We start from the raw sequence: 26,254 nt of genomic DNA, 5'->3' as shown, positions 1-26,254 counted from the left end.
CATACTGCTTTGTTAATTACAACTTTGGATAAACAGAATATTATTATCCATGGCTTATCTTCCAATAAAATATTTAGGAATACTAAAATTGCAGTTAGGAGTCCTAAATTATTTCCTAAAATCAGTTACCTTACTTTTATTTTTTTTCTCTTTATACTCTCTTGTACCAAATCAGCATACATGTGGGGTTTTTGGTGGGGTTTGGTTTGGGTTTTTTGCTACAGTGATTTTTCTCATCATCCTTTGTCTTGGGATGTTTTTTGTTAGCACTGGTTATGGGTAAGCCAAAGCAGAGAGATGCCTTTGTAGCTTTTGACCTTGAAGCGACCATGGCTCCCATTCAGAGTGGAAGCTCCTAATTTGGGGCCTGCTGGTGGGAAAGCTCTCCCAGCTGCTGTTGCTGATTTTCTTGGCAATGGTGTGCCATTGAAGCTGAGATAATTAATGAGTTTGGTTGGTTTGTCACTTTTAGGGCTGCTTTGGTGGAGACGAGAAGGATTTTGGAAGGTTGTTCTCATGGAAACAGTAATGGGGGCACAGAAGCAGGGTGTTCAGCTCTGCCTCTGTTGCTTTAAGGGAAAGCTGCAAGTTCTTGAACTGACTGAGATTTTTTCCAGAACTCCCCCTTACTGAGTTTGTCATCTCATCTGTTTGGAGTATGCCACATAGTTACCTCGAGGTGGTTTTTCAGTATTTTTGTGGGGAGTGGTAGTCAGGAGGAGCATTTGACTGCAGACTCTGTGGATGTTGGATTGAATATATCTTGAGCTTTCAAACCAACTCTGTAAGCCTCCAATTGTAGCAAACTGATTTCAGCTTGTTATTAAAGTTATAATTCCCAGTTAAAGGATATATTTGATAAGTACCCTGACACCTGAGTTATCTAATTAGGATATGCCTCAATCCGAGTGCTTACTAGACCTAAGTTAATACTTTGCACAGAAATAATTTCTTATTGATGGGCTTGGTCATTTTTTAGCTGTTCTGCCATCCCTAATGATATTGCCAGCTGAATCTAATAGGTGAAAAGGTAAAGCTACTTCTGATATTAAATTCATAAATCCTACCAGCAGCAAGCAGATCTATTCAGATGAATCTCCTTTTCTGTACCTTTTTTTACTGACTGAAGTTGAATGTTTTGCAATAGCCGTCTTTTTTATGAGTCTTGGAAAAACAAGATATACATTTTCAATTTTATTCTTCCCCACCTCATTCTGTTTCTTTAAAATAAAAAAAAAAAAACAAACACCAGTCTAAGGAAGCTTAAACTAAGTTTGTACCTCAACCCTTGAAGTAAAAAGCATATTAGAAATGATCTAACTGAACTTAATGATATTAAGCATCTTGGCAGCTGTGGAATGGGCTTTTATAGAGTCTCTTTTCTGTGATCACTTGAAAAACAAAGTATTCTCTGTAGTACAGTATTGTTCTTGTGAACTACTTGATGCTCATAACTTCTGTCTTGATTCTTGAGCACCTTTCCCAGAAATCTCAGTCCAGGCCAGTACTTGCCTTTTTAACACTGTCCATTTGCATTTTCATATTGATCTATTCCTTACCCACTTATCCTACTAGTTCTGTTCTTTTTGTAAACTTAACTAATAATTTTCTGAGCTTCACTGAACAGCTGAACTATATTTATTGTCTTCCTTATTCAGAAGATCAGATATCTTAAAAGGAAGAAGTGGTGTCAGCTCAGGTGAATTCATGTCATAGCCTCTCCTCCTTTCATTTACTTCCTGTAGTTCTCAATCTGTGTGAATAGCATAGAAGGCCTTAGTGGGCATTTTGAGGTGGGACAGCTGTTAAATCTGTACTCTGGTTGTGCTCCTGATGGATTTTATTTTCTTTTTTAGCATTCTTATTAATACAACTGCAGTGTCATGAACCTGCTCATTGGTTTCTTTCTTGCTCCAGAAACACTTTACATGCTCCACTTGATATTTTTTTCTCCTTGCTTGTCACTTCTTTTGACCCATCCTTTCATCTTTTGTCTCCATGTCCTTCATCATTGCCCATACTGAAAATGAAAGCAAAGCATCGTTAGTCTCCCTACCATATTTAGAAAATTTTTCTTTCCTTTCTGTTCCATCCATACTGCCTCACAGTCTCCGTGTTTTGTCTGTTTTCCCCTTAAAGTGTCTGAATAACCTTTTGGTATTGATTTAATTTGCCCTGTGAGATCTAAATCCACTTGCCTTTTGGCAATGCTCCCCTTTATTTCTGCTTTTCCACCACTGAAACTGTAGCTTTCATTGCTGAGTAGTTGTGACAGTCATTTCTTGTAGATGTTCTACCTTTTCTTTTCAAAGGTTGTTTTTGATCCAAATAGAGTGAATACTTATTGGGGATAGAACTACTAGTTAGCTCTTCGTTTAGAGAAACTCCAGACATCCTCCCTGTTTCTGTGGTTTAAGAAGTTTAAAGAAGTTCCAGGTGGTTTTTTTTTCAAATGTATCTTCTTGCACCCAAGACCCTTAGTTTCAGGCCTGCTTCTCTTTATATTTCAGTTTCATTTGAAGCACCATTACTTCCAATATTATTTTCTAAGTTCTCAGTTTTTTGCTAGACTTTGAAGGCAAGTTGAAAATAGCATTTCCTCTTGTTTTATTTCTTCTTCTAGTGATACTGTCAAATCTTTATCAGTATTCAACTCTAGCCCTGTGTGATGTGGTTTTTGTTTACTCTTTGCTTTCACTTTGCTGTTTTAAGGCTTTCAGTTTATGCTTTAAAATAGTTTTGTAAAACTTGCAGCATGTGCATCCTGCTGCAAAAGGAGCCTTCAAAATACTTCATCTTACAGACCTGCAAATGTTACAACATGGGTTTGGAGTTTTTCCTCCCCATGCTGAAAACTCTTCCTCCATGGCAGAGGTTATTTTGGAGGGGGTCACTCTTCATGACGAGGTTTTTTTAGGCTTCCCAAACCTTAAAAACATCAGGTTTTGAATAGGATCTTTTTTAATCAAAACAAGTAAAAGGAGGGGAGAGCATACAAAGGAGCTATTTGTACTTGCAAGCAGCTGTGCTACAGACTGCATCAATAGGCATTGGTGTGTTTTCCTTTAGTGGCGGATGGCTGTAGGTGTGCACTAAGAATCTGCTAATAGACTAATGTGCACCCTGTTGAGGCTTATTGCTATAATGAGGGGTTAGTAGTAAAAAGAAGCAGAGGAAATGGATGGGCAGAGTAGTTTGTAATGGAATGTTTTGTAAGGTTTTCCTTGGAGCATTCATAACTGTACAATTTAGATATACTTTTGTGATTGAGTTGAAGTAATCATACGCTAGATAAGAAAGACCTTAAAAACTGTTATGAGAAAGCTAAAAAGGCAACTGTTGAAAGAACTTGGAATCCTTAATTTCAATTATTATTATGTTTTTTTAGTAAAATCTTTTGTCTAGTTAGTTGACTGAGATTGATCTGGTTGGTTTCAAATAAGTTTAGAGTAATAAAAATAGATAATAATAAAAAATTTGTGAAAGGTGGCTAAGATAATGGACTAGATACTGCTGTGCTCAGACTTCCTGTCTGCAAGGATATTTAACTGTATCTAATAAGGGGATAATAATGCCCCCTTTCTTTTATTTTGTCTCTAGATAATGCAGAAATCAATGAAGCTGTAAGAAAGTATAATGATTTATCTTCCTAAAATGCTTTTTGAGGAATGGTGGTTTCTCTACCAAAGCAAGAGATTTTAAAACTTATCTAGTGTTTTGACTTTGCATTCTCCATTGTGATAAATCTGTGGCTCCATAGGGTGCAAGAGAGGTGAGAGTGTGTGTGTGCACACGTGTGTAGGTTGGTTCAGACAAACCCACACTGGCTGTTGTCTAGATAGGGTTGAGTTGGGGTTAGAAAGCGCTTGGGCATGTGAGCAGACTGCCCTCATCATACCTAAGGTTTTTGGCAGCTTCCATAGAATCAGTGATATCTGTATGCATGTGAGAGGATGGTGGCTTTCATTAAAAACAAAAGATGAAAAAAAGGAATAAAGTTCAGTTGAGACTTTGTGGAAGGTATGGTCAAGTATACGGGGTGTGCTTTAGGTGCAAAACTATGACCTCAGGAAGTATCTATGTACCGCTGTGTGTGAAGATGCGAAAACAATTGTTGTCACTTTGGAAAAATGCCAGAATTACTAGCAATAACTAAATAAAAACAAAACCACTGATAAATATCTAATTCTTGAGAATCTGACTGTTTAGAGTTTGTTTTATGTGAAGCTGTGCTAAAACAAAGCAAAAGCAATTCTTAATTTTATTTAAAAATGTTGGGGGGGGCGGATGGGGCTGGAACCCAGTGATCTTCAGGTGAGGCAGTTTGTGTAGCCAAACACTGCCTCTCCAATAGATGTCACTGCAATCAACAGCAAATAGAGATGATGTTCAAAGAGTAAGATGTAGCTTGGAAAAATGCTTCCAGCTTTATGAAAATAAAATATTGAAAAAATAAAAATCGCAATATTTAATTTTCTTAAATATAATAACAAATGTATTTAGTATGGTGGATTTCGAAAGATCATGCAAGAGCCAGGATTAGATGAATAGAGCAGTGACTTCCATTTTTTAGCTCTGTGTTAATCTCTATTTAATATGACTCTGTATTGCTAATCTTCTTTTCCCCTTCTTGTTCTGACCCATAATTAGCTAAAATATGTAAGTTTTGTAACTGGCCCTAATATCAGATCCAGAAGGGCTGTACATGCTGGGCAGGCTCACAAGCTGTTGTGCTACATGAGGATAGATTACGATGTCAGTGTCATTGTAGTTTGAGGTTGTGAGTTAGTTTGAGTTTTTGTTATCGGGCTGGGGTTTTTTTAGCCTATTTGTGAATCACATGCACAGTTCTCATCATATGATGAAGTACTGCAAAAGGAAATTAGATTTTTGATGAATTAATAGTAAAATTGCAGCTGGGACTTCTTGTGATTTTTGCTGTGTGCTTGTACATAATGCACTGAACAGATGGCTTTGTGTGTGCTGTGATACATATTCTAAGGAAAGGACAATGAACTTTAAAAATGAACAAATTAATGGCATTAACAAAATAACTGAGTGTTTTGAGTTGTTTTAAATGCAGCATTTGGAATAGAGAATTAGTAAGGACTTCCCAAAATAACTAAGTATGTTTATAAATTTAGAGAGAGATTTTATCTTTGCTTTTTTAATTATTAAATGAGGGATTACGAGTCTTTTCAATGTTTCAGTTCAGCACTCATTGCAGTAAAGCTAATGTTGCTTGTTTAGGGTTTCAGCGAAATACAAGTTATGAAGAAGTTTGAATCTTTCTTATGCTTATAATGTCAGATTGGTTTTGCTTTCTGACATTAAAAAAAAAAAAAAAACAAACCCTACGCCATGAACACATATCAGTGTTGGGAAACTGCAAGATTTGCAGCATTGGAAAATAACACATCTAATGAAGCCATTTGACTAAGAGAAATTCATTTTTAACCCCTGTAGCTTGCATGAAAAGGATGCTTAGATAAATAACATCAATTAACTGCTACTTTGCCATGCAGTGGGTCATTAAGTGTGATAGTACCTGCAGCTAACAGCGATATAAACAAACGTTTGAGGTGACTCGTGTTTGGGGATAGAGATGTCATTCGAATGCTAGCAGAGTAAGCCAGTGCACAAACAGCAGCCGTAGAGCATCAGTGGGTCAGATGTGGGAAACCAGGGATCTGCTTCTCCCTGCATACTTTCATAGGCAGCTTTCATCTGCTGGCAGATGTAACTGTTAGCTTGTGGGTAGCTTGAAATTAATATAATTGATGGCATCTCATAATAGAAACAGACAGACGGTTTGCCCTTAAGGAGAGAAAAATCTCAGAAAAATAGGCCCAAGGTCGTCAGAAGAAAGACAAGCACTGAGTCTGTGTATGATGAGGATTTGAGCTGCTTACAGCATTGAATGTTTGTCAGGAATGCAGATATCTTGAAGTACATGCTGGTACAGCAATGGTACAAGGGGGTTTCCCAGGTAAGGATTCAGATCTCTCTATATATTGTGTTTGTTTCCAGCAAGTCATTTTAAGTATTTTTAGTGATAATTTAGAACTAGTGAAGTGCTGGAGGTAAGAAAATAATAGCACAGATTGTTTTTTTTTTTTCTCAGTTTGAAGCATGGACATATAGCATGATTGGAATATTGAATGCATTTAATATCTTTAAAATATTTTGTCTTGTGTTTCCTTACAAATCATTGTTTCTGTTTTACGTTTCTGTTCAGCATTCTTATATACAAAATTGACATGAGCACGCAGTGCTTAAAGTATAAGAATTCCTAGCATTAAATTTCTTGCTATATAGAATAATCTACTCTTCCATAACTGTTATTGTAATGTAGAGACAGATGGCTGAATTTTCTTCACTTTGCTTGTTAAGAATGTGTTAGGTAAATGTTTTTAGACTAAAATAAAAAGCTGCTGGGGAATCTAAACTGAATATTCAGCATTTTCATGGTATAAGGAGGCAAAACAAGAATAAAGCAATGTGATAGTAAACAAATGAGCTATTTGCAATGAAGGATAATCTAATCTTTAAATATTGCCTCAGATTGCATTTGTTCTTAGGTATGATCTTTTCTTCCAACACAAGCCAGGTATCCAGAGAATAGCATTAAAATGCTAGGCATGAAATATACTGATTTGATGTTTTAAGATTATTACACTGTCTAAGGCATGGTGCAGGTGGCTTATGTTGTTTGGAATCTTTGATCTTACTCAGGTGTTACAGATAAGTAATTTCATATAACTTACAGATTGAAGATAAGGTCTGTGGTATAAATCTGCATACACAGGTATCACTGTACAAACTTGCTAAAAGAGGATAATACAAGTACATCTTTATACTGCTCTCATTGAAGAATGCTTAATATCACTGCAATGACTTGCACCTAAAAATAGGTAAAAAGGATGTAAATATTTAAATAAGTAAATGAAAGACAAACACTAGCCCATAAAAGGTGGTTATGTGTTTATATTCTTGAATGTCTGATTTTTAGATAGGAAGATACCTTTCGTCATTGCCATCGTAAATGGTGTTGCTCCATTGCACAAAAAAAAAAAAAAAAAAAAAAAAAAAAATTAAAAAGAAACTCTACTGCGCATCATGTCTTGTCCAGACTAGCACAGCATTGCTTTTAGTTAGAATACAGAACTGATTATTTGCATAATAGCTCTGTTCCAAAATGGTCTGCTTGGTTTAAACAGCTCCTCCAAATATGTAGTGGAAGTAAGCTTCTAACAGAAGGGAAAGTAAAAATGTTAGATGACAATAATTTCATTCTTTACAGATGTTACCTAGTTTTCCACAGTATTACAGTAATTGAGACAGCTGTCCAGAATAACTTCTTTAACTGTTTGAGAAAGTTGAAGTTATCTTTTGCTCTTCAATCTTAAGACTTGATTCTCCCTTATTCAGTATAATGGCTTAGGGGCTAGTCATCAATTTACCTTCTCCTTTGAGCAGGTATGTAATTGCTCTTTATCAGGATATTTTGCATTTAAAGAGCAATCCAGAATATTCATTTGTAGGTATGCTAGCTATAATACCCTGTGACAGACTATGAAAAATTTGCTTTATGCCTTGTAGTGACCACATGCATATCAAAAACTACTTGCAAGCTAATGACATTAGGAAGGGGATTTGTGTGTGTGTGTGTGTGTGTGTGTGTGTAAAAGACTGATATCTGCATCAGATGAATATCACTATTTTTATCAGCAAATTCAAAATGCTTTTGCCATATTGAAATGAGAAGACATGTTGTAGCAACTGGCTAAAGGGCAGGTAGTTCTTTCTGCTACCCCAGAAGTAATAATGAGCCTTTTATTATTAGTGTAATAATGGACATGTCTGTTTGCTTCATCAGTGCTTAGAGATCATGGCTTGTGCTTTCCTGTCTCTGCTTCCCAAAAAAGTTATTAGGGGAAATGGTAAAGCATTGAGCTTTTGGGAATCATCAAGGAAACAGCAAATTTCTGCTGCTGTGAAAGTATAAAGTGCACGTGTGTGTGCATGTATGCTGGGCAGAGATGGAGTGGAGGTCTGAGGAGGGTAGCCCTCCACAACTAAGGACCCTGGGCTGTGCTGGCATCCCTCTGTAGAGAGCTGTGTGCACGGGCAGGGTCCGTAGCCATTGTGCCCATTCTGCATGGGCTCCCCAGAGGCGAGGGGTTAACATCTCCATCAAGACACCCATTAGTCCAGATTACCTCAGTGAATGGGAAAGTGTTCCCAACAGCCAGATGGCATGTCAGGTACCACTGACCGGTGGCATCTTGGTGCTGTGTGCTCCCAGCTCTTTTCTTGCCCTGCCCACTGCAGCCGCTGTCAGGATCCACAGCTGTAATTCAAGATCCAGGAGCAGAGTTGATGTTGGCGTCATATTCTGGGGTCATTTTGAGAGGGTAAGGGAGAAGGAAGAACAAAGTGAAGTAATGGGGTTTGTGAGTTAGAACATGCAACAGGAGAATAGGACAGGTAAGGGGACTGTTTGGGGTCTTGGTCTGGGGAAAGGACAAGGCTTAAGTGTGGAGGAGGACCCTGCTCTTCTGCATGTCTTTATGTATGCAGACAGGCCAGCACAGAGCCAGGAGCCACTGCTGTCCCAACATCAGTAGCTGAGCAAGCTAAATTTGGGAATTCCTGTTCAGGTGATGAGTGTACTACTGCCAGGGGACAGAGCTACAGGTGGACTATGTACGTTGTCCAAAGCCAGGAGGGGTAAACCTTGACTTCATCATACTGTTTTGTGATTGTTCTGTAGATGCCAAATGCTTTTAACAGTTGTTTTGTTTTCTTTTTAAAATGCTTTAGGTAGTTGCAGAGGTTTGTTGTATCCCTTAACTGAAAACCAAGTGCATTAGCTGTCACGTATGTATAAATACTTACATGTTTTATCTGTGATTTCAGAACTGTAAGCTTAAGTAGCATTTTTTGACCTGTGAATGTTAAACTTACATAGTATACTCAACCAGGTCCTCTATAAAGCGAGGTGGGAAGTCGTCATTTCTGTGGTGTGATGATCCTGGGAATATTACAAGATATTGAACATAAGTTCTCATATCTGTAATGTGCTGTTACTTAGAGTTGAACCACATACCTAAATTGGGAAGAATTTGGAGGGAAACACCAGAGAGTATGTAGGTCCAGGGCATTTGTTTGTGTGTGGACAGGCATGCAGAGCTAAGTTATGACTCTACACTGTGCTTGTGAGAGCAGATTGGGATTACGCTATCCAAATGGTTCTTAAAAGATATTATGCTACTAAGTCTCCATCCCTCCAGGTGCTCTGGGAGTCAAAAGCAAGCAGCAGCATTTGCTGTACCTTAAAACAACAGCAAAGTGTATCCTATACTACTACAGTGTGTAATGGTCCTGAAATTGTCTGGTCTGGTAGAGCCGTGACTGTTCTGTAACGCAGTCATCGGGGCCACTCAGCCACAGCAGATCGGCTGGATGCCCAGGGAAGGAGGAGGGACAAGATTCCCTTGGTGCTGGACCCTCCGGCTGCCTGTGCCAGGCTCACCTGCAACTCGGACCTTCAAATCTGGACATTTTTCTGCACTGAATTGTAAACCTTAATGCAAACTGTGTTCTAAACCAGAAACTATATTTCTTTCAAGTGTTTGGCAAAAAAATCTGTTTTAAACCCCGTAAGGTTTGGCTGTACTTTCCTCTGTTTTGTAACCTGTTATTCTCTTAGGGATATGACAGTTTATTTGAGGATTAACACAGTATCATTTTGTTGTGTATCATTAATGTATTTAAATAGACAATGCAGTAATTTTACAGCAAGAGCTCATTTCAGAATTGAGTTGTTAGAAGATGTAATTTTTGAAATATTGTTTTTCAAGGGAAGAAATCCTTTAAGTGAACAGCCTGACAACGTGGTATGTAGTGAGGTATCACTGAAGGGCTGGGAGAAGACTGGAAGGGGAAAAAATGAGATGAGACTGGGATGTGATGGACGAGGGAGTAAGTAGAGCAGTATGCAAGGATGAGCACAGCCAGCTTATGAGCGAGGGCTAAGAAAGAGGTTAAAGGGATTTTGTGAGGAATGGGGAGCTCAGTGAAGCCTTTCGGGGACAGAATGATGTGGTCATTCTTTTGTGCGTGCAGGAGGCATATTGTGGTGTTGTAAATGAGTAGGACTTGCACAGTGACACGCGTCAGGGAGAACGCTGGCTCAGAAGGGCAGAGTGAGCAGGACCTGTGGGCAGCTGCTGGCAGTGTAAGCGGATGGCTCTTGGCATCGGAGCAAACCAACAGGCTAACCCTTTCGGCGTCCCTGGACGGGTCTGTATAGCAGCCAGTTGGTACATCTGCTCCGGCCCGTCCTCCCCATCCCTTGATAGCCATGTGTTGGCAGACCTTCCCCTTTTCCTTTTTGGCTGATTCCTGTACTCTGCTCAGAGAGATGCAGAAGAGATGTTTTGAGGGGAGGACAGAGGTACAGGTTGGGTGCTCTCTGCACTGCATCCAGTCAGGACTTGAGTGCAGAGTTGTGAAGAGTTTAACGAGTACTTCTGTGAGTACTGCAGCTAATGAAGTGGAATTCCTACAGATTTGTGTCTCCCGTTTGACTGACTTGGGTGTCGAGGAAGGTGTGAGCTCTGATTTAAGCTTTTCCTGTGGCTGGAGCATTTCTAAGGGCTTTCTCTCATGTGAATTCTTTGACGCTTTAATAAAGTGTGATCTCACACCGAAGCCTTTCCCCCAGTCAGGGTATTTATCAGGTTTCTCTCCTCTGCACGGCTGCCTATTTTCATGAACCTTTTATAGTACCTTTGAGACCCCTAGTCCACCATCAGATTTGCTTCAAATTGGCCAGCAGGTTCAAAGGTTTTGGGGCAGGAGCTTGGATTGCACAGGGTACGATTGCATAAGCTTTGTTCCTATAGGAAAACAGAATAAAATGATTTACTGTATTATAATTAAACTTAATTTATATTAAGAGATTAAAATATAATTAATAAACACTGGAGCATAACCCCTGGACTGCAGTTCAGAAGACCTGGTGTCTCTTCTGGCTTGGTTATCGTCTATTGGATGGCTTGGTTAGCCATCTGTTGTAAGATACACAAAGCATCTTGAGCCTTCTGGAGCACCATGCCACGGTTTCTAGGGGTTAGATGGCCATTTCAATTTAAAAATAAAATAAAATAAAATAAAAAGCAGGATCCATGCTTAAGTTCCAGCTTACCCAAAAGACAGTGTTTATTCCTGAGGAGCAAGTCATGGATGCATCTGAATCGTCCCTTTTGAAGGCTAAATTCCACAAGAGAAAAAAAAAAAATCAGTTGAATATCAACCCAAAAGAATTACAGTAAAAACTACTATCCCCCACACTTATTTTTCCCTCAAGCATTTGTTTTTTAACTTTTTCTTAGTTGATTTCCTCCTCCAGTCAAAGTGGAAAAAGTAAGTCTATTTAATATAGTGAAGTTTATCCATTTAGCTCTTCCTCGTGGATAAATCCTTGGAGATGGATTTCTTTTGCCAGAAGGAAAAGAGAGAGTGCTTGACATATTGCAAGTCTCTGTTCACATACATCATCAATTTCCTGATTGTAATTGTGTTGATTTAAAAAATGCCCAAAGCTTAATGCATTAATATCTTTATTTCATTAAATACATTAAAGAGAAGCTATTTATTACCTAATAACATATTTTGATACTAAAAAAGTATGTTAAAATACTCTGTTCACTTGTTTGTGATTTTATTTTTCTTCTGCAGAGAAATCAATGCCTTGCTTATCACCTCTTATTTGAAATGTGGTATAAGCAAAGGTGTCTGACCCTAATCCTTTTATTTCACTCTTTGTGGAAGAGAAAGCAGGTCTGCCAGACTCTGTCCTTTGGAGAGATTAAAAACAATCAGAATAGAACTTCTGATACAAAATATTGTCTTATTTAATCGAATCTGTGAAGTTTTATGATGTCATAAGTACAGCATAAACCTGAATAACTTCTTGAATAGACTCTCAAGACAGCTGATTCAATAAGATGTATGGCTTATTTAGGGAGAGTATACAACTGTTTTATGATTTCACAGTGATATTAAATGGGGATTGGGGGGAGGGGGGAGCAGGAATTGTTATCCATGCATCTGCCCAGATTCACCTGCCTCACCTGATAGAAAAGGAAAATGTCAGTTGGCTGTGTAAATGCAAGAGTTGCTGTCTGACTGATACTTTCAGTGGTAGAAAAATCTGTGTTCATGTTAGCACAGCATACATGCTTATTTTCAGTTTATATCACATAAAACAATTTAAAATTATTCCAAGTAATAAACCCTTGCTTTCTCATTTTAAGAAAAGACATTTAATTCTTTATTTGGTTGGTGCCTTCCTCTTTTGGAATAATAGCATTAATCAAATGGTATGTTTTCAGCCTGGAAATTTGCATTTTAGTTGTTCAACTATATGAGAAGTGTTTACTTTGTCATCTTCCTCTAATGTTCTGCTGTTTCTCAGGCTGAAGCTCCACAATATCAGACCATCTAACTGCGAGCCGAAAGGGGGAGCACCATTTGCCCTGTCCCCACTCCCACCTTCCCCAGTTGTTTATGGTACCTGGGTGCTCGTTGCTCTTCCCTTCCTCAGCCTGTGTTCTGATGGGTTGGTGACCTGCACAGGCTCACGGAGGAGTCTGAGGAGCACGACAGCTGGCTTGAACAGAGGAAGGAAGGATGACGTTCTCCTTCAGCTCTGCTTCGCATGGGACTTCTCACGAGCTAAACCCATGACCTAAAATTAGAGGGCTGTGCTGTGCTATGAGTCCCTTTCTTTCATCCTCTCCTCTGTAAGGCTGGAAAAGGTCTTCACTTCAGGATACAGCTTGAACTAAGGTACCACCTCAGCAATGAAGCATATGGGCTGAGTGTGAAGTAAGTGATGAGAAGGTGTGGGCTGTGCAAATACTGCTGTGCACAACACTGTGCCAGCTGGACCAGGGTGACGAGAAACCAAAGCACATAAAGGGGAGCTGCAGTTTGCTTCCCCTGAAGCGGGAGGGGAATGTGGGGCCATGCTAAAGACGGCAGTGCAGCGACGCACCGGCGCTGAGTCTTGTAGCTCTGTGGCTGGCTTGGAAAAGGGATCCTGTGGATTAATGTTATCAGAGGTTGCTAGTAGTACTCTCTTAATCACGAGAGAGCTGAGTTTTATATCAGAAATCTCGTTCAGAGATGTGAGGGTAGATCTGTCTTTGAGTTCCAGGTCTATTTTGGACTTGAAGCGAACAGTCACCTAATGGTGGCTGTATCATTAGCTTGTGTATCTGTTTAATATGTAATACTACGATTAATATACTAGACATCATAAATGGAATATAGACATCATTGATGAAGATATGGGAAGATATAGTAGAAAAATTATTAGTGTTTTTCTTGTTAACAGAAGAGGCTTTAAAGTGAAATTATAGGTACGTATTTCTTTTGTTCTGAGGCACAGAAATTGGTAGTCTCCAGCATTGCCAGGTGTTGCAGTCATTTTTCATTTTACATTTTACCTCAGCAATCGAAGGTGAGCCATGACATTGGGAAACTCAGGTTTATACTTAGACAAACAAACAAAACCTCTAAGCATTGCTTGGTGTTGTAAAAAGCTCGAAGACGTGACTGAAGTGCAATTTGATAGCTCAGAAAACCAGGACCTAGAACCAACCCAGACTTACTCTTTTGAAATTTCTTGGCTCTGTAGGAGCATTGCATGATGCGGGCAGGTATGAGGAGAGCTGAGCCTGTTCTTCTCATGTAATATTTTGTTTCTTGGCTTCATATCCAGAAGCGTGCAGTGATAGGGTAGATATGTAGCACACCAAAACGCAGTACAGGGATGGTCTTCAAGTAGCTGATGGACTTCTCAGCAGCTCTGGGGAATTACAGAGCATGATTTCAGTGTCCTGTGCAAAAGCACAGAGGATCCTAGAAGTCATCAGATAATTTGTAAGTGTTTGAGGAGCTGTAGTCAGTTTAATGAAAGACTAACCAGGTATGAACCTAGCAAAATACTGATTCTATATAGCTGTCTAAATTTTAAAAAAATAAGGAGATAAACAATACTAAGCAGTGTTGTGGGGCTGGTCAGGTCTGTTCTATAAGTGGAGTACGCTCTATCACCTTATGTTCTCTAAAAGCTGGATATGCATCTTTTTTAATATTAAGCTGCTTTTTTATTTAAATTGGATTTGCACTTAATTTAAATCAAACATTTTCTGCTTTTAACATGCATTGTAAGTTTTAAATGGCAATCTACATAAATATCTGAGCATACTCTAACCTATTAGCATAATTTAAATGAAAAAAGTATTCAGGAAAAGTATGTATGCACACGGAGAATTGAAAGAAATCTGGACCCAGAACTGACTGTAGTAAAAAAACGGCTTTTGACTTTTTCTTCAGCTGCCTGAAACAAAGACCTATTCTCTCTACAGCTTATTCAACTAATTCAGTGGGAATGAAAATAGCTTATCAAACTTGAACAACTTGTTAGGAGCTGAAAAAGGATATTTTTCTTTCTGGTCTGTGAATAAAAACTAGGAGTGTGAAGTTGAGAGTTGTCAGTTGGAAAATTATGGAAGTGTTTGTGGCCATGGTGTGATGGCAGAACCTCCTCCGAGGTCACTGCGCAGCGTTTATCGTTAACTAGGTGTTCGTGAAGGCCTCAAGACACACAAAAGGAAATCTTTGACAAAGTGGAAATTAGACCGTTTAAAAATGGTTTTGATCACCATAGAACCTCCATTATCTACTGTGAGAATAACAATGCTTTTGTTTAATATTCCAGTTTTAAATGAAAACATTTCAATAAAAATGTTTTTCTTATATTAATCACAATTAGCATATTTGTATGCAATATTTTTATTACAAAGCTGTTGCTTAAACTTTAATTGCATTCTAATTTCTGTCCAAATACAAACAGTATATATTGTTACTAAAAATATATGGTATAGAAATGTTGTTCACAATATGACGTATGTGACAAATCTTGAGCATTTCAACAGATGTTTAGTAAATTTTATATTTCCTTAAATACTTATATGGCATTTTATCCCCATAGCTGGCCTGAAGAAGGAACATAAAATGTAAATACAATCTTTTGTTGCAGACAAATGTGTTTTTGTAGTAACTAACTACTTACAATCATTCTTTAGCAAAATAACTAAAACCTAAAAATATTAAAGAGGGTTAAAATTTATCATTAAGATCACCATTGAATTAAATCACAACTGAAGTAGCGGATCATGATCTGTCCACCTTGGGTCTTCTCGCCGTTAAGACTTGAACTGTATTTTCCAGCATAGCTCTGTGGGCATTTTCCTGGGCTTTACAGTCCCAGATGACTCATCCAACTTTAATCTTTCTAATCACTGTCACAGCATATTTAAAAATTGCTGTACAAGCAAACTTAAACTACCGTGGCGAGTTTTTTTTTAATCCAAAAATTTAATTTAGTCATTGTCAGGTCACACTGATGTTATGTAGCTTTGTTGTGTTGCAAGGCTGTGCTGCCGTGGCAGAGCAAGCGATCACATTAGGTTGGGACGCTCTTCTGCCATCTCCTCTCCACCATCTCTTATCCCAGCTGTACAGTATCATTTTCTCCTCTTCACCTGCTCTTCCACAACCAGGTCCTTAGTCTTTTTTATTTTTATGGCTTGTTAGTGCAACTGTTTTGACTTTATTTGAAGCTTTACGGTTGGGGTTTTTTCCTACATTTCACAAATGGTGGCAATTCCCCTGGAGACCTTCCTTTAAGAATTTTCTGTAGAACTTTGGGCTCATCAGTACAGGTTATGTTTGCTGGTCAAAAAGTCTTTAATAATAAAGTCCAAGTCTCCTCATTTTCTCAACCCGTCACCCTCTAGATGGAGGAGGATCAGGCTCTCATCGCAGGTTCTTAAATTAAGAATGAACCACTGTGCGAGAAATGCCTCATCACCTTGGCTTCTGAGAGGTGTCCTCTGTGCTGCCTCTTACAATTACTTATCACTGGGAAAGTTGATGCTTGGGCCCCTAAAAGCCTTCATTAGGTAACAAACTTTCAGTTTCTGACAATAGTCTGATGTCGTTCTCTTTAATTAGACTCAGTGCAGAAAGATTCCAAGATAATGACTGTGCCAGTTGCTTTGTGGGAACATCATTATTTAAAGATGAAACACTGTCAGATCAAGTTACACTGTATTACTGTCAAGGGAGGAAGAATTTAAATGTTCACAATATTCATTTGTTCGTGTTGAGACCAAGCAGAAAAGCAATGGATTAGAGTTCCCCAATATTCTTTGTTCAGTCTCAGACATACTTGCTCTTCCGTCAAATGAATGAGCAGCTTTCAAATACAAATGTCGGGAATGGATTATATGGTCCTAGCAGAGCAATGCAAGCAGGAGCAAACCAGAAAACCTGGTCCTGCCAGAAAGGGTAGCTTAGAAAAGAAATTTCTGTCCCAATTGTGAGATTCTTCCAAAACTGCACTGTAAAATGGGTCATTAAAACATCATCTGTCACAGCATCTGGGAATCTGATTTTGTGTGTGCACATCATGCATCCTCACAGATCACTGACAGTTGGTGGGCATATCGATGCCAGGTGATAGCCACAGTGCAGCTGGCCAGAAGTGCAAGCGATGTGCATTTAGAGCTATTTCAAATTTCCTTGAGACTTTGCAGATGGAAATCAGTGTTTTCTAATGTTCTTATACTGTTAACATGTCCTAGCTTCCCAGAGAGCTATGTTAGGCAAGCCTCAGCAGAGCAGGAGCGAGGCTGCCTTCCTCTCGGGAGGTGCAGCATGCGTGAGCCTGGCGGCTGTGATAGCTGAGCCTTATCTCCAGGCTGCTCAGTGCCATCACCACTGAGTGGGCTGGGAAGCTCTGAAGCCTGCAGTATTTTGGCCTTAGATGACTTAAACTGCATGGTACAATGTAGTATACTGCAATATTGTACAGTAGAGTATTTTTAATGGGATTTTTCTCAGTTATCTTTTCAACTGCTTTAAAATGGGGTCTACAGCAGTTGTCTTTTGAGGCTACCCCACATTTTAAGGATGTAATTAGTTCAAAATGTTGGGCCTTTTGTGGACTCAAACATCAATCATGATGTGATATATTTTTGCACATAACTATTTGTATCCTCATAGAGGATTTTATCAAAAGAAAAATGTCTTTGCTATTTGACTGTATTTTATCAACTAGTGGCAGTATGATGCTCCAACAGGTAGCCCATTTTGCATGTCTCCTATCTAGAGGAAACAACCAGTTTATCAGTCCCAGGGCAGGAGGCAAGAAACACATGGGCAGTTTTTGCCAGTCCTTTCCTCCAAAGCCTGTAAGACTGCGGGGTTGTCCGCTGGTGCGGAGGCACTCTGAGCTCAGTGTCAGTGCTCCAGCAGAGTGACTGATTGCGAGATCACAGCACGCAGAGGAGGTCACTTCCGAGGAATCCCAAGTGCTTGGGTGAGGGTTAATGTGTCATTTGAAAGGCAAATGATTGGAAGTATTGCGTGCAGGGGAGAGCAGATTCCCTAATAATCAGCAATTATTAGCATCAGGATGCTCTGCTTACCACAATTCTACTGAATCTCCTTTTAAAAATACTAAAGATCTCAGATAAACATCGGTATGAATAGACTCGTCATGTCCTTGTCATCTAATTAAAAAAGAAAAACATACAATATCCCTTCCTGAGAGAACTTTAATGTTGTGTGATGAAACTGCAGCTTTAAAATGAAGCTTTGGGCCTGAAATAAGGAAAAAATTGTTGGCGAGAACTCCATTTGTTCAAAATGCTGACATGAGATGGTGCAAGCACTGGAGATGCTCCCTGGTGTTACAGACTGCAGTTACCTTGTTTTTCAGCCGGGGCTAAATGTTGCTTTTCTCTCTGCTGTTGTCTTTGGGTGTGACAATTCTTAGATTGTAGGAAGAAAAAATTAACGATAACTGTTTCTAAATGTCACCTGCTCACAGGAACAAAATGAAATGGTACTTGAAGTGGATTGTGGAGACTCATTATACCCTTCTTCCCAGATTAGTTAAAAATCACTAGCAGAAATTTTTACCTTCTGCTGTAGAAAGGGTGATGTGAGGGACAAGTGGGATTTAAGGAAAGCATTGGAGGAGAAAGAAAGTTTTCTTGCATGAGCTGAGAAGCTGCTGCAAGCGTTTGCATGGCACGAGAGGAGCAAAACGGAACGGGAGCCTGAGCTGAAGGGTGCAGTTAGAAGAGAAGAAATGCGGAGATCCCAAATGATACCCTGAATCCTTCGCGCACAAAAAAAGAAGAAAAGATACAGTCTTCAAGTTAGGGTAAGAATGTTGTCTCAGGAGAGTTTAAGGCACGTTTGTTTTTCACTTGAGCTTGGATGAGTTATATTTGTGAGTATGAAAGACTACACTTAACTGTTCATTTAGAGAAGGCTTTGCCTGTGTGGCACCTTGTGTGTGCTTTCTCCCTCATGTACTTAAAAGTAATGTTATAATATTTTGGCTCTCGGTGCTTTGGGGAGGAAGGGGAGAGATACAGCCATGGAGCTCTGTGGTTTTTTTTTTTTTCTTCTTTGTATATGACAGACTTGGGCTTGGGGTGAGAGCATTAACTGAAGTGTGCCAAAGAATAATAGAAACACTGGGTTTTATTTTTCTCTGAAAATCATTGCTTCAGTTTTGGTAAATAACTTCCAAATGATGTACATGAAGCAAAGTGTTACCAAAGGGATGGTGTGGCTGTTCAGAGGGAGATCGTAGGAGATGCTGAGTTTCTGGATCAGATGGGGAACCCATAGCTGCCCCATCCCACTACAGGGATGCTCCCTGCCCACAGGTTTGGAGATAACAGCATTTACAAAGATGTGAGCCCCAGCAGACTCTGTCCTCTCCTCTTACCACCTGAGGGAGGGGGACTGGTCATAACACAATCTCTGGCCCCTGCATTTAGATTTGCCAGTTTTGAATACAACTGCCCTATTTTTCTCATGCATACTGATCACTGAGAGAAGAATAGGAATGATTTTACGGAATTTAAGAAAGCATTACAGAAATTCTCTTCTCTCTATTTATAAGTTTAAAGCTTATAAAAACAGACGAGTGCATCGCTTTTGAGATAATGTTTGAAGAACTGTCTGCCTCCTTGGAGCTGAACAGAGGGCTAGTGGGAAGATTAAAACAATAAGCTTATTATATTATTAGTAGTGGGAGAATTCTAAACCCCATTTGTTCAATTATGGTCCCTTCAATATGCTTATTTAGGTTCTTGTAAATTGTAATCAGTAAATTAGACGTGCTGCCCCCACAGCTCTAGGGTTAGCTTTCAAGGGACTTCCTATGTTTTTGGGTTTTTTTTTGTTTTTTTTTTAACGTTTATAGTGAAATCAAGAAGGGAATTAGTTGTTTCATATGCGAGGTTGGCTCTGTGTAGTGGATGCTGGCTGCATTCTGATATCTGTCATTACTAAATGAAAAACAGTGGTTGTGCGAAAACACTGCTGTCTGAGCAGAGTAATCTCAGAAAAGGCAAAGACTGTAAACGTGTTATGTGCCATGTGATAAAAATGGTAGCTAAAACCATTAAAATGAACACAGGCTGATAAATGGGACCATTGTTAAGTCTCCAAAAGCCAGCATATGTTGCTAATAGTTATCTGAGGTAGCGCGAGAGGGATGTAAAATCCTCAGTATCACCTTCTATATACAAATATCATCTGTCATCTCTTTTTGTGGTGTTTTTCTCCCTTTCTTTTCTCTGTATTTTGCCTTGACAGTTTTAATATTGAGCATTTGGTACTAAAACCAGTCACCTAGCTGAGTCATCCAGAGCTTTTTCTTTCCTCTTTTTACCTTTCTAGATGGACTCTAATTTGCATTATGCAGAGACACCATTTTCAAAAGAAACACCTCTTCCTTTTCAGCTCATTTAACTGGAGATTTCAGCAGGTTTGGGAAACAGGCTCCTCAGCCCTTTGCAAGTACTTCATATATCTTTGTAATTTAAAGAGCCTTTTGCCTTCCTGAGAAGTGGTGTCTGTTTTTTCCATGCAGATAAATTGTGTATTTGTTGCAATACTAGATCATGCAAACTCCAATATCCTGACCACATTGTCCCCATTTATTTCTTTTATCTCTCTGTTTAATATAATAGGAATAGTGGCTGAAGCAGGGAAACGTATGCAGCAGCATAATAGTATATTGTTTGAAAGCAGTTGTCTTCCATTTCCATGATTTCTCTTTGAAATGTAATTGTCTGCTAATATAACTGGGAAGTATTGTTGCAGGAGTGATCACTAAAGTGTATACTTGTGCTTTTAGTTCACGTTACATCTGTATAGTATTTTTAAAAGAAACTGGATGCAGCCTTAGCTAGTTAAATATCGTTGGTGAGGTATGTTTGCAGAAGTTGTGATAGGCATATTGCCACCGAACGTGGAAACAACTCCATGTAGTGCCAAAACAAGAAACGCCGTGTCCCATGTGTAATGCAGCAACAACAGAATTACAATTGCCTTGTGTAAAGTATCTGGTAATGAAGGCAGATAATGGAATTCTTTGCAAAAGCAGATGCTAACTGGCTCCCCAATGCTAGGCAGAGAACTGAAAAGTGATACCAGCTGGAGGGGAGAAAAAACAGCTGAAAAAGGCATTAAAAAGAAGATGCCTTAGATGCACGTTTATTTAAGCAGTAAATACTTGTTTAAAATAATCTTAGGAGATTCTTATTAAGAGGCAAACTGAGAATACGATTGCAATGTTATAGGAAGTCAGCTGGATGCCCAAAGGATATTTGTATGCAGATTGGATGAGTAACGCAACGACACCGCTGGGAATAGCGCGTTATCATTTACACTGCAAGGCTGGCTGCTGAGGACAGCCCTTGGAAGTGTTTAATTGCAGGAGGTGGGGCTTGTGAGAGCCAGAACCTTCTGTTGTTCAGGGAGGAGACAGGATGCCCTGCTAAGGGAGGCTTGATTTTAAAAGCAGGGGTATCTCTGCTTGTCCCCACGTGCACAAACACGTACACACATGCTTGCGTCTTCTCCGGCAGCACTCGATAGCAGTGCCCTCCTGCCAGGCTGGAAGCGACACTTGGCATGTAGCATCTTCATTGTTTCCTCCATAGTCTCCCACTATTTTACCACTCCAGTCACCTCAGCCCTTTCAAATAGTCGCTTTGTAAATTAATGTGGTAATTTAATGAAGTGCTTAGTCCACACAGAGGTTTCCTTCTGTTGTAAGTATGGATTTTTTTCAAACAAAAACATGCAGTGGGAAAAACCCTTTAAAAAAAAATACTCTTAACAAATAAAGCAACTTGATGACCCCTGGAGTTGGTTGCTCTTTTTTGCCCAGATAAATTTTTCTTTACCCAAAGAATTGTTCCCACGGGGGGGGATTGCTGGCACAGCTGGAGTGCTGAGCCGGGCATCGGCTCACCAGGGTTCCAGTCCTGGCCCAATGCAGGCAGACCAGAAACTTTAGTGGGGCTCTCTCTCATCCCAGGGTATTGCCCTAACTACTAATTTTTAGAGGACTAAAACTTACTTTTAGTTTCAGCCTAGCATGGAACAGGAACATACACATACTTCTGAACAGCTAACATTTTTCCTGTGTGAGAAAACACACTTTGTGCTGCTGCAGCAGGAGGAAACACTGCAAAGTTTACAGACTTACTGACACTGGTAGTCTCAGAAGGCATTTGTCTGCAGATAGAGACTGGAGCGATGTGTCCACGTGCAGTGTCACAGAGTTGCTCCTGCATCAGACTCTGATTGGGGAATTTCAAGGAGTTTTACTGACAAGCAAGAAATGAGTTCTGAAGGAAGTCTCTGAAGATGTGCAGCTTCATCTGTATGGCATTTAAGCATGTGTGTTCTCCTTGCCCCTTCACCTCTTTTCTGTGCGTCTGACTACGAGTTGCTAAAAACATGCTTTAGATGTGCGCTTTGCTCCTAGCAAATGAAAGTGAGATGTGTTGTCAATGTAAAACAAACAACAGAAGGAATTGTGGCAAAGCAACGATCCGTCAATAGCATGCCTCCAGAGTACTGATTCTTTGCTTTATCCACAAAAGTGCAGTCACTAAGAAATCCCTTTTCTGCTGATGAACTGTTCGTAATATTCTTACAGCTGGGATACACTGCAGCTACTTGCTGCACTGAAATGAGTTGTTTGTCTAATTGTGGTGGGCAGAAAATGTCTTAGTGCTTTTCAGGTCTGGACTTTGCTTAATGGGAAAAGAACATTAAACCTCGGCGGTGTGAATAAAACACATGTGGCTGTGTACGTGCTTGTATCTGCTATACTTTCAGAAGCACCGTTTTCAAGAGCTTTCCTCACTTGCTGTTTTTCAGCAGGAGGTATCCTGCATGCTAAGCAGAAAAAAAACACTTTCCAAATTCAAGTAGCAAATCACACCTCTAATTACATTTTGACCCCATTAGTTAAGAAATGTATTAAAGAACTATGTAGCTACATGATTACCATTTAATGCAGGTACATGAATTTTTGGCATATAATTGATAGTAACAAATGAGTTTTTTTTCTAATTTTTTATGATATTCTGATTTTGTGCAGACCTCTGTAGGGCTTTACAGCTTTCCAGGGATAACATCTCACCCTTAATATATGTCCCCAGGATTTTAGGCTCAGGCTCCAGGCCACCAGGGATTTTGAGCACGGCAGGAAAATGCCAGCTTGTAAATACAGTGACAGGAGAGCTGGTTCTTGTCCATGTTGCTCTGAGAGTAGATAATGCTCTTGGGTGCATCTGGGGTTGGAGATGGGAGGCTGTTCCCCCTGTCCCAGCAGTCTCTGCTGGAGCACGAGGGGCTGCTGAAGCTGGAACAATTGCTCAGGAAAGACCCTCAGAGAGGACAGCCGCTGGGGTGGACACAAGTTTGGCTAAATCACCCTGGCATTCTGCACAGGGGCTGTGGAAGGAACACCTCTGCTTTATTGTCTTTCTTCTCAGCAGTTTTTATTCACCTTTAGTTGCCTCCCTCTCACCTTCCCCATCTGTTTCCCCTCTTCCTTGTTGTCGTGGTAACATTCACTACAGTGGTTAAATCATACTATTAAAATATACTTCCCTGGTAGAATGGTAATAGCTAATATTGATCTAGCTACTGCTGCTGACTCAGGGATATAGTTCAACATATATCTCTTATTTCTCTTCTTAATGCATAATGCAGCAGTTTCTTTCACCTTGGGCTCTGTACTAAAGGTGACATCCAGCCACAGCAAAATACTTTCACTTGCTTTTTTTAATGTGTGCCCCAGCTGAAGCATCGAATGCAGGTGGTGTTATGAAGCTGGCTTTAAAATCTGCAAAGGACAATCAGACAGAAAAAAAATTACCCTTGCTGTGATTGACCCTCACAAGCAATAGTTATAGATGTTTGCGTGCCAGTGGTGAAAAGACATTCAGATTAAACTGTCAGCCTCCACAGACACGCAATGTGCTCCAAATAACTTTGTAAGTATATTGCACTCTGTCACAGAAATGGTTGAAATGTAGATGAAAGACAAATAACTACCTTAATATCCAGTGAGGCTGCATTAAAAATGTAATCAATCATATACATTGTCACTGACATCTGCTTTGAGTACTCATCTGCACAGTAGCACATAATGTTAAGTAGAGCATGGTAAGCATATTCCTGAGTCACCAGAAAGAAGCAAAAGTAAAAGATTCTACCTTGAGATGTGAGTTTGCAATATGTTTGCAACGTAAGCATTTCAGTTACCCACAGTGGTTAATTAACCAGCTCTAATTTTATGAGAGTTTCCTGAAATTGATAGTTTTTGTAAGGTAAGATTGAGGTGCCTCTGGAATTCCCTTGTTTACCCTCCTTTCAAAAAATTTTTGGTTTAGAACCAGCCTGTTGTACAAATAATTAAAATAGTGCAGTTTTAATGTGAATAGTACTTGAAGCTGATGCTGCATTTTGCTATGTGAGTGACAGAGCCACAGTAAATGGTATTTTAGAGTCTGTGCTGGAAAGACCTCTGTTACCAAAGAGTAAATGCTGAGAAGCCATCAATTTCTAGCTTATTTGTATGGGTTCTTGAACATCTGCATGTAAGCTATTTTATGTTATAACTCATTTTATGTTTGATCTTTCTAGAAAAAATCAGGCAAAGATATGCAGATCTACCAGGAGAGTTGCACATTATTGAACTTGAGAAAGACAAAAATGGACTTGGACTGAGCCTTGCTGGCAACAAGGACCGCTCTCGTATGAGCATCTTTGTAGTTGGTATCAATCCAGATGGACCTGCGGGACGAGATGGAAGGATGCATATTGGCGATGAACTTCTAGAGGTAAGTGTTTCCTTTAACTATTAAGCACGGTTCATATGGAGAGAGGGAGAGGCATATGTGAAGCTATCATTTGAACCTTAAATAAAGCCTGCAAATGGAATTAGGTGGCTGAGGCAAGGAGCTGCACTGATTTATGCCAACTGAGAACTTGGCCTTTGGCAGGTGAATGAGTTTTCAGTGAAACAAAAATCATTGGCCTGTGAAAACTAATGTCTTGTCCATGAAGTCTGTGCTCTCAGCATGTTCATGAGCTATGCTTAGGGAGGGACTGTTGAAAGGCAGGAAGGGGATAGTAAATCTATCCTTGTAGTGCATATGTGGTTTCACAGGGAAATTCACACCTTACATTAAAAAAAACCCAAAACCCCCTCAAAGTTACCATATGTGTTTTTACAGATGACAGGGATATCCCCCATCCTGAAAATAAAATGTTGTGCTGTAATCTGTTTTGATCTGTTGTAACTTAAAATACTTATTTTCTTTAGTAATGTCTGGCACAAGTTCACCCACAAGGCAAGAGAGCTCATTAGCAAGTAGAGTATTTTGTCTTCACTTTTTCTCCTACCTCCTTGCTTCACCTTCAGATTGAAAACGCAGATTTCCTACACTTCACCTGATTTTTGGCAGTTGCAAAATGACACTTTGTTGCAGTACCTGCAGTGGTTCCCCACATCATGATTGCTTCAGTGGTTTAAAAAAATCATCCATCCTTGGGGATCTTTCCTTTAGAGAGAAGCTTTCACTGAAGAGCATGTATATGCTGACCTACTGCTCTCCATGGGTGGTGATTTTTTGATCTTTCAGCAACACTCTGTGCCATCAGAGAACCACCTGTTTTCTCACATTTCTTGACTTGAGAAAGAGGAATTTGACTGCCTGGGGATACCTTGGGAGTACTCAGAATTGTCTAAGCATTTGTCATTATCTAACAGTTATGTAATTATGGGTTTTCAATACACATAGTACAAGAAAGACTTGTTTTGCTGTAGTAATAACACCATCTGAAGTTTATTATTTTAAGTATGATAAATGGTATTGAAGGTCTATCCCATACTGGAGTAGGGTAGGAAAATTACTTTCTCCTTCAAATTTATGTTCTTTCTGTCCCTGGCACCAAATTCTCATGGTAAAAAAAAAAATTAAATTATCAAATTTTGAGTGTATACCAGTTGAAAGGACTCATGGTACTGTTTTCCTCTGTGCATATTGTAGACCAGGTAGTTTGTGGTAGAGGAAAGGCACAGCCTTTTGTATTGATACTTTTCCACAAAGAAGGATCCACTGAAGTTTTTTTATATCTCATGAGTTATTCCTTGCAGCGTTTGTTTGATCTGATGTTAAGTATTGCTAGCAGTACTTGAAAGATTCTCCATCTGTGATTAATCACATATATCTCAAGGCTTGGGATTTACATGCACAAGTCATGTTACTAGTAGCATTTTCTAAAGTGGCGGTGTTGCCCTAATTCCTCTCCCTGTCAAGTTGGAGATAAAATCATTTTTTCCTTCAGTGGAAGGAGAGTGATGTTCACCATCTCAAAAATGCCAAACTTCAAATAAACTGAAGTTCAAAGAGACTTTAGTAACTACTCTTGTTTACCTTTGCAATCAAATTAAAGGTGTGTCACTAGTGGGCATAAGTGTGATTACTTATACGAAAGGATGTGGTGATCTCATTCTGGTCCCCAGTGAGTGTGTATCCAGTGTCAAAACATCCTGTATTACAAAGGAATGGGTTGTGCATTAGTCATGTACAGACGTCTCATGTTCGCACCAGTGGTCAATTATTCACAGCTCTGTTTTTTTTGTCTTTTAAAAGCATTTCAGTGTTATGTGAATAGCATTGAAATGGAACTAATGGGCGTTTACACTGGCAGGTTTTTTTTTCAATAACCATTAGGTTTAATAAGTAGGTTATTTTAGTAACCA

The 26,254-nt window shown here is 39.4% G+C and overlaps 1 protein-coding gene across 1 annotated transcript in view; it reads left to right on the top strand.

Moving 5' to 3' along the window:
• Positions 1-26,254, top strand: part of PATJ (PATJ crumbs cell polarity complex component) — a 159,897-nt gene that overhangs the window by 72,328 nt on the left and 61,315 nt on the right. Inside the window, exon 29 of the mRNA XM_082314335.1 lies at positions 24,130-24,326. Coding sequence (XP_082170461.1) covers positions 24,130-24,326 — 197 coding nt within the window. The remainder of the gene's footprint in view (positions 1-24,129; positions 24,327-26,254) is intronic.

This window comes from Platalea leucorodia (assembly GCF_965183815.1).
Source record: "Platalea leucorodia genome assembly, chromosome: 5".
In the NCBI taxonomy this organism is placed as follows: domain Eukaryota; kingdom Metazoa; phylum Chordata; class Aves; order Pelecaniformes; family Threskiornithidae; genus Platalea; species Platalea leucorodia.
This window is presented reverse-complemented; position numbering and strand designations above follow the sequence as displayed.